This window comes from Cupressus sempervirens, chromosome 3 (genome assembly GCF_028749045.1).
Source record: "Cupressus sempervirens isolate cs-2001-9-10 chromosome 3, ASM2874904v1, whole genome shotgun sequence".
NCBI classification, from domain to species: Eukaryota; Viridiplantae; Streptophyta; class Pinopsida; order Cupressales; family Cupressaceae; genus Cupressus; species Cupressus sempervirens.
The window spans coordinates 475,293,604-475,302,802 of record NC_143120.1 but is presented as its reverse complement, the minus strand read 5'-3'; the positions used below and the strand labels follow the sequence as shown (position 1 = coordinate 475,302,802).

General features: G+C 39.6%; 1 protein-coding gene across 1 annotated transcript; it reads right to left on the bottom strand.

Moving 5' to 3' along the window:
- Positions 1–3,413: 3,413 nt before the first annotated feature.
- LOC149567218 (uncharacterized) lies at positions 3,414–4,757 on the bottom strand. Its single transcript, XM_089816617.1, has one exon. It carries the CDS (start codon positions 4,755–4,757, stop codon positions 3,414–3,416), a length of 1,344 nt encoding a protein of 447 aa, XP_089672743.1.
- Positions 4,758–9,199: the final 4,442 nt, after the last annotated feature.

Genomic DNA, 9,199 nt, shown 5'->3' with positions numbered 1-9,199 from the left:
TACTTGGGATGAAGATTCCAGCTCTATACCACACGTCGCCTTGAGTCTTTACTTCCAGAGTTGTAGATTGTGTCTTTGAACCTTTTATTTTTTATTTTTCTGGTCTATCTCATATATCATTCAAATGCGTAGGAAGCATGTTTTGGTTGTTATTATAAGATAACATTGCCAATTCTGATGCTTTTTCAATTTGGCAAAACAAGAATCACATAAATAGTGTGGTTTATTTGGATTTAGTGCCAGTGCAACCTTCATGATCTTTCTAGAACTACATGAATGGTAGTGAAGTAAACCACAATTATAGCATTGGTCACTAGATACTAAAGCTATAATTTCCACTAGACTTCTATCGTTAAGTTTATCGTAGTGCCTATGTGACAATCTATTTACATACATGAATACTTCAAGAATTAGAAGTAGATCTTTTAATCTTTATGTTGATTATAGAAAACTCATCCCATATATATATATATCATACTAAGAAAAATAACTGTGCATCTTTCTTTTCTCTAATTACTATAATTCACAAGACTTTTCAACAATTCCTCTTATACTTCAAACATTTTCCTCAATTTACAACAATGAATATTGTTTAAATGGTTATAATCTCATTATAACAGTGTGTCTAATATTAACAATTATCTTGATATTATGGTGATTTACACATATTCTACTCATTTTTACCTTGTTGCAAAATTTCCTGAGTAGCTTCAAAATGTATTATCTCTATTTCTCAAAACCCTACTATATTCTTGAATAAGAATAATGAAGCTATGAGTTACTTACATTATGATATTAAATGTGTTTATAAGAAATGATATTATTTTGTTGATAACCAAAATTCATCTCTACATTTAGATGAACCAATTGTTTGTAAAAATATCCACTCTATTGAATGTTCAAGATTTTCCATTCCATGATAGTGATAAGGTGCTAGATTGTGTTCTGAAGTTGGTCTCTGACCAACAAAACTCTATTCTCATGGAACCTTTCTTTCTATATTTTTGGGTCTTTAAAGGGATATTGAATGTTCAAGATTTTCCATCCCAAGATACTAATAAGGTGTCAGATTGAATTCCTATGTTGCTCTCTAACCAGAAAATCTCTAAGCTGATAGAACCTTTCTCTCTAGATGGAATTATAAAAATAAACTTTTCTCTAGTGGTTGACAAGGATCTGAGCCCATATGGTTTCAACCCCCATTTGTTTCTAAAATGTTGGGTTCTCATGGGCATATATATTTGGAGGGTGGTAGAGGAGTCAATAATCTATAGCTACATATTGAAATATTTCAACACTACATTTATTAAACTTACTCCAAAGTGTCATCAACCATCCACCTTTAGAGATTTCAAACCAATCTCATTGTGCAATACAATATACTAGATCTTCACCGAGGCAATTGCCTCTATACTAGCCAAGGTTATTTCATCTATTATTTCAAATCAACAAGGAGGTTTTGTGGCCCATGAAGTTCTACAATCTATCAAGTTTGAAGTTAGCCCATCTATGATCCTAAAATTGGATAATTTGAAAGCATACAAAAGGGTTAATTGGAATTTTCTTAGATATGTAATGGTAAGAATTCGATTTACTAGAAATGGACAAAGTGGGTTATGTCTTGTATCTCCCTTTCATGGAGTGGCAAGGTATCCTGCATCATTGGTACTTGTTCTCTTGCCTCATAGATACTTGTTCCCCTACCTCATTGGTTAGGTGTCCTGCACCACAACCGCTTCATGGAAACAAATCCCACACTATCTAGTCCAATATCAGACATCATGTCTAGAATGAATGATTTTCCAAAAATGTGATCTTATTAATAAGATAAATGGAAAGAAAATCCTGAATTAAATCCTTAATGGAATATTGAATTAATTTCTGGGGAAGATTGTGTGAGAGTTTTTTCATCAACGTTTCGGATCATACTGTATGATCCATCATCAGGATGCCACTGAGTCACTGAGAGCAAAAAATGGAGTGCAGATCTAGGAGAGGGGATAAAAAGAGGATGGAGAGGAGGGAAGGGGCACGGAAATCGAGGAGGCACGGAGGACGGAGAGGGAGAGAACTCAAAAGAAGAAAATGCAAGGAAGAAAGGAAGAGAAATGAAAATGATAAGGAAACAAGAATAAAATAAGAATATAAAAACGAGAATAAGTGTATATATATATATATATATAAAATCAAAAATTCCAAAACAGAAAACAAGGACAAACAATCAATAAATTAAAGTAATAAATAACAAAAAAATAAATAAAAACCTAAGCCAGTAACCATGCAAAAACCAAGAAACAACAAAAAATTACATAAATATCCAAGGGGGATAAATGAACATCTATACGAATATATATATCTATGAGAATATATGTATAACTATATATAAATACGAAAGAAAATCTAAAAGAATGAATAAATCAAGGTGAATAAATTCGTATAGATATATATACGAATATATATCTATATGAATGTAAATATCAATAAGAATATATATATATAAGCCAAAAATACCAGTAGAACACGAACGCAAAAAACTAAAAAATAAAACGAACAAGAGAAACAAAAAAATAAAAATGGTAAAACGAAAAAGAAAATGGAGCGAGGCAATAAGGACAAAAGAGTTTAAATAAAAATAAAAATAAAAATAAAAGTAAATAAATAAATGGAAATGCGAATAACAAGGAAAAAATAAACAAAAAAGTGTAAAAAGTCAGAAAAACGAAAATAATATCCCCAAGTGTATAAAAATAAAAATATAAAGACCAAAAATATGCAAAACGAAAGTAAAATAAAAATAAATAAATGTAAAAAACAAAAACTAATCCGATAAAAACGGAAAAAAGAAAAGAAAGAAAAGAAAAGAAATCAACCCAAAATAAATTACCAACTAATAGAAAGATAACAAGGAAAGAAAACAGCGAAGTGAACAAAAAGTAAAAATAAAAATGGAAAAGAGAAATAAGAAAAGAGAAATTTTATAAAAATACAATAAAATAAAAATAATAAAAATAGAAAAATAAAATAAAGAAAATAAAAATAAAAATAAAAAAATAAAAAAGAGAGATTAAGAAGAAAAAGAAAAATGGAAAGAAAAAAGAATCCCAAAATTAAAAAAAAAAAATTAAACGGAAAGGAATACACACATAAATAACTGTAAAAATAAGAGTAGACCGCAAAAAACTAAGGCAACCAACAAAGAGAAGAAAAAAGGTTGGGGACCCCGAGGAGAGAAACAAGACCGAGGGTGACGAAGAGGGAGGGAGAGGGAGAAGGAGGGGGAGAGAGAGCGAGAGTGGAGGAGATGAGGACAGGCATCCACCCAGAGCGAGGGGGAAGGGGGAGAGACAGAGGGGAGCAACGGAGAGCCAGGAAAGAGAAAAGTGGAAGAAAAAGGGGGAGGGGAGAAACCCGAGCTAGGAGGGAAGAACGCGAGGCGAAAGAGGAGGAAGGGAAGACAACAGAGGATGCCAAGAGGTGTTCAGGTTCCAGCCGTCATCGCGATTGAGGTTGGAAGGGTTGTTGAAGATTTCAACAGCCTCTTTGAGTTTCCTCTTGAAGAAGTTGTCTTCCCTGCACACAACAAGAGCGTTTTCTAGGGAGACATGATGCTTAGTGGCGGTGGAGTGTTCTGCCAAGGCTGATTTGGCCACTCGTTCATGCCTAATGTCAGCAGCATGTTCTTTGATCCTCGTGTGGATAGAGCGACCAGTTTCACCTATATAAGGAGTGCCACATGAGCACTGGATCTTATAGACGCCCGATTCCAAGAAGACATCCCTGGGGTCTTTAAGCGAGGGGATGCAATTTTTTAAGGTGGTCAAGGGTCTGAAAGCCACCCGCACACCATGCTTGGTAAGAATTTTGGCGATCTTGTGAGAGATGCCGGCAACGAAAGGAAGAGAGACAAAAGAAGAGGGGTCTGGGGGAGAGGAGGCGCGCGAGAAAGACCTAGCAAGCTTGAAAGCCCGAGAGATTTGTTTGTGCGAGTAGCCATTCCATAGGAAGACTTGGCGGAGGTGGGAAAGCTCAAGGTTTAAGTTGTCCACATCGCAAATACGGAAGGCTCTCAAGGCAAGGGTTTTGATAATACCCACTTTTTGGCTAGGGTGGTGATGCGAAGCAGCATGAAGATAGCGGTCGGTATGAGTGGCTTTGCGGAAAACCTTGCGACCTAAGGAACCATCAGGTTTCCTGATGATCAAGATGTCAAGAAAAGGTAAGCACTTGGTAGATTCAACCTCTTTGGTAAAAGAAATGCAAGAAGCCACATTGTTGAGATGCGCATGAAACTCTTCAAGCTTATCAAGGCCATGGGGCCAACAGACGTTGGTGTCATCAACATAACGTTTCCACCATTTAGGATTGAGAGGGGAAGAACGTAGAGCAATGTCTTCGAAATGTTCCATATAGAGGTTGGCGACAAGTGGAGAGAGGGGCGAGCCCATGGCTACACCATCCAGTTGTTCGTAGATAACCCCTTGGAAAGAGAAGAAAGTGGATCGAAGACATAACTCTACCAAGGAGGCAACCTCCGAATTGACCTTGCGCTTGATGATGTCAATAGCATCGGTGATGGGGACTTTGGTGAAGAGGGAAACAACATCAAAGCTGACCAAGATATCCTTATCATCGCACGAGGCATCGCGGATAAAATCAACAAAGTGTTGCGAGTCCTTGACAAATGAGTCAACATTACCGACATGAGGGGATAAGAGCTTAGCTAAGAAGGAGGCAAGCTTGTAGGTAGGGGATCCCATAGTATCCACAATGGGCCTTAAAGAATATTGGGTTTATGGATCTTAGGGATGCCATAGATACGAGGAGTAAGCTCTTTGGAGGGCAAGAGACGCCTCTTGGTGGCATCGTCAAACGAGGAGTTGGCGATGGCCAATCGGACCTTCTTCAAGATTTTGCTGCACGGGTTGCGATGAACAACCCTATAGCTGTCAGGGTCTGAGAGAAGGTCATACATCTTGGAAATATAGTCTGATTTATCCAGGATAACAGTGGCATTGCCTTTATCCGCCCTGGAGATAACGAGGTCATGATTGCGAAGAAGGTGTTGGAAGGCAAGGGACTCAGAACGGGGGATATTACGCTTGGGAGGCTTGGCACGCCTTAAGGCAACAGCACAATCTTGCCTAACAATCTCGGCGATAGCGGAGGGGAGGGAATGAGCAGCATTCTCCACTTCAACAAGAAAATCGATGTGAGGAATGGAGCGGGGAGAGATAGAGAAATTGAGGCCTCTACTAAGAAACTTAAAAGCGAGGGGGTCTAAAGGAGCACGGGAAAGGTTGACCACAAGTTTGGATTCCCAGTGTAACACTGGGGAAGGGGTGGGAGGGAAGGGGACGAGGCTAGGAAGCGGAGAACGAGGCGGAGAGGGAGGGGAACCAGGGCAAAGGACAAGCTTGGACGATGAATGATGGGAAGGAGGGGCAGCACTCGGGCCGAGAGAAAGAGGGCCAAGAGAGGAAGCCCGAGGTTTGGAGAGGCAATGAGAGAAAGAGGGGGTTCGTAAATGTGGAGAGCAAGGGGCGCACGGAGAGGAAGCAGCATGAAAAGAGTGATGGGACACATGGTCAGAGTGGTTGGTGAGCGGAGGAATGGTTGAAATGATGTCAACCCTGGGTGAAAGCTTATGGGTGGGTGGAGAAAGCGCGTCCAAGTCAAGATCAGACGAGGGGTGAACAGCTAAGTCTAATGAATTGATGCAACAAGAAAAACGATGAGGAGTAGACAGAAGCGTACCTTGCACCAAGAAAGAGCCGTTGGGCGGGAGCGTACCATGCACCAGGGAGGAGCCGCTTGGGTGAAGCGAGCTAGGCACCATTGATGAGCAGTTGGAACGAAGTGAACTCTGCACCATGGATGAGCCGTTGGGCGAGGATCGCTACTGGAACGGAGAGCACGGCGTGGTGCTGTGAAGACGAACGTTGAGAACCCCGAGCTGGCTGGCAGCGCGAGAGAATGAAGGCGCACAGTTTCTGCGGGATGCATGAGGAGAGGAGATCTGGCGCCTGGAGACCTTAGGAGGAAACGACGCTGTGGGGGCAGTCGCTGCCGAGTGAGAAGATGAAGCTTTGAAACAAGGTGGCGGGGGGAGTGGCTGGGAGGACGCAGGAAGAGGAAAACAAGGGGAGGAAAGCTGGGAAGGTGGCAGAACGACGGGGTTGAAGATATGGTCATGCGGTGGGGGAAGAGAATGATAGCAGGAGCGGGGGACAGAGCCGAGGGAGGAGGATGAGGGACACAGCCTCGAGGAGTTGGAAAGAAGAGGAGGGGTAGGTGGGGGAACAGAAAGAGGGTCAGCCGAGAGGGCGGGGATTGGACCGAAGAGCGAAGGACTGAATCCCTGCTGTTTCCTGAGGAGTCTGTAGAATTTCCTTTTTTGCCTTCTGATGCATTCCTCTGTTCGGCCCACAGCTTTGGCATGAGAGGCGATGTCCAAGCGAATCCACAAGTCCGGTCTAAGCGACGAAGAGAGCTCCAAGTGAAGAAAGAAAAGCTGACAATTAAGGCTGTTAATGGATCTCCTAGCAGATTGGATGATGGCTCTGAGGAGAGAAAAGGCTGCCCGAAAAAAAATGTGCCTTGTGTGAACATTCCAAAGGTGGTGCAAGATTTTGACGAAGGAAGGAAGGAGCTGCGAGTCTCTGCATCGTTTTAAGAAGGCTAGATCTGCAATCCTCTTTGAGAGCTTGGTTCTCAGAAACTCAAATTTCTTAGATTTCACTGATAATTCCCTCCCATGAAGGGTATCAATCAAAGCAAACAGATTTCCACAATCCATGAATATTGAATTAATTTCTGGGGAAGATTGTGTGAGAGTTTTTTCATCAACGTTTCGGATCATACTGTATGATCCATCATCAGGATGCCACTGAGTCACTGAGAGCAAAAAATGGAGTGCAGATCTAGGAGAGGGGATAAAAAGAGGATGGAGAGGAGGGAAGGGGCACGAAAACCGAGGAGGCACGGAGGACGGAGAGGGAGAGAACTCAAAAGAAGAAAATGCAAGGAAGAAAGGAAGAGAAATGAAAATGATAAGGAAACAAGAATAAAATAAGAATATAAAAACGAGAATAAGTGTGTATATATATATATATATATATATATATATAAAATCAAAAATTCCAAAACAGAAAACAAGGACAAACAATCAATAAATTAAAGTAATAAATAACAAAAAAATAAATAAAAACCTAAGCCAGTAACCATGCAAAAACCAAGAAACAACAAAAAATTACATAAATATCCAAAGGGGATAAATGAACATCTATACGAATATATATATCTATGAGAATATATGTATAACTATATATAAATACGAAAGAAAATCTAAAAGAATGAATAAATCAAGGTGAATAAATTCGTATAGATATATATACGAATATATATCTATATGAATGTAAATATCAATAAGAATATATATATATATATATATATATATATATATATATATATATATATATATATATATAAGCCAAAAATACCAGTAGAACACGAACGCAAGAAACTAAAAAAACAACTAAAAAATAAAACGAACAAGAGAAACAAAAAAATAAAAATGGTAAAACGAAAAAGAAAATGGAGCGAGGCAATAAGAACAAAAGAGTTTAAATAAAAATAAAAAATAAAAATAAAAGTAAATAAATATATGGAAATGCGAATAACAAGGAAAAAATAAACAAAAAAGCGTAAAAAGTCAGAAAAACGAAAATAATATCCCCAAGTGTATAAAAATATAAATATAAAGACCAAAAATATGCAAAACGAAAGTAAAATAAAAATAAATAAATGTAAAAAACAAAAACTAATCCGATAAAAACGGAAAAAAGAAAAGAAAGAAAAGAAAAGAAATCAACCCAAAATAAATTACCAACTAATAGAAAGATAACAAGGAAAGAAAACAGCGAAGTGAACAAAAAGTAAAAATAAAAATGGAAAAGCGAAATAAGAAAAGAGAAATTTTATAAAAATACAATAAAATAAAAATAATAAAAATAGAAAAATAAAATAAAGAAAATAAAAATAAAAATAAAAAAATAAAAAAGAGAGATTAAGAAGAAAAAGAAAAATGGAAAGAAAAAAGAATCCAAAGACTAAAAAAAAATTAAACGGAAAGGAATACACACATAAATAACTGTAAAAATAAGAGTAGACCGCAAAAAACTAAGGCAACCAACAAAGAGAAGAAAAAAGGTTGGGGACCTCGAGGAGAGAAACAAGACCGAGGGTGACGAAGAGGGAGGGAGAGGGAGAAGGAGGGGGAGAGAGAGCGAGAGTGGAGGAGACGAGGACAGGCATCCACCCGGAGCGAGGGGGAAGGGGGAGAGACAGAGGGGAGCAACGGAGAGCCAGGAAAGAGAAAAGTGGAAGAAAAAGGGGGAGGGGAGAAACCCGAGCTAGGAGGGAAGAACGCGAGGCGAAAGAGGAGGAAGGGAAGACAACAGAGGATGCCAAGAGGTGTTCAGGTTCCAGCCGTCATCGCGATTGAGGTTGGAAGGGTTGTTGAAGATTTCAACAGCCTCTTTGAGTTTCCTCTTGAAGAAGTTGTCTTCCCTGCACACAACAAGAGCGTTTTCTAGGGAGACATGATGCTTAGTGGCGGCGAAGTGTTCTGCCAAGGCTGATTTGGCCACTCGTTCATGCCTAATGTCAGCAGCATGTTCTTTGATCCTCGTGTGGATAGAGCGACCAGTTTCACCTATATAAGGAGTGCCACATGAGCACTGGATCTTATAGACGCCCGATTCCAAGAAGACATCCCTGGGGTCTTTAAGCGTGGGGATGTCTTCTTGGAATCGGGCGTCTATAAGATCCAGTGCTCATGTGGCACTCCTTATATAGGTGAAACTGGTCGCTCTATCCACACGAGGATCAAAGAACATGCTGCTGACATTAGGCATGAACGAGTGGCCAAATCAGCCTTGGCAGAACACTCCGCCGCCACTAAGCATCATGTCTCCCTAGAAAACGCTCTTGTTGTGTGCAGGGAAGACAACTTCTTCAAGAGGAAACTCAAAGAGGCTGTTGAAATCTTCAACAACCCTTCCAACCTCAATCGCGATGACGGCTGGAACCTGAACACCTCTTGGCATCCTCTGTTGTCTTCCCTTCCTCCTCTTTCGCCTCGCGTTCTTCCCTCCTAGCTCGAGTTTCTCCCCTCCCCCTTTTTCTTCCACTTTTCTCT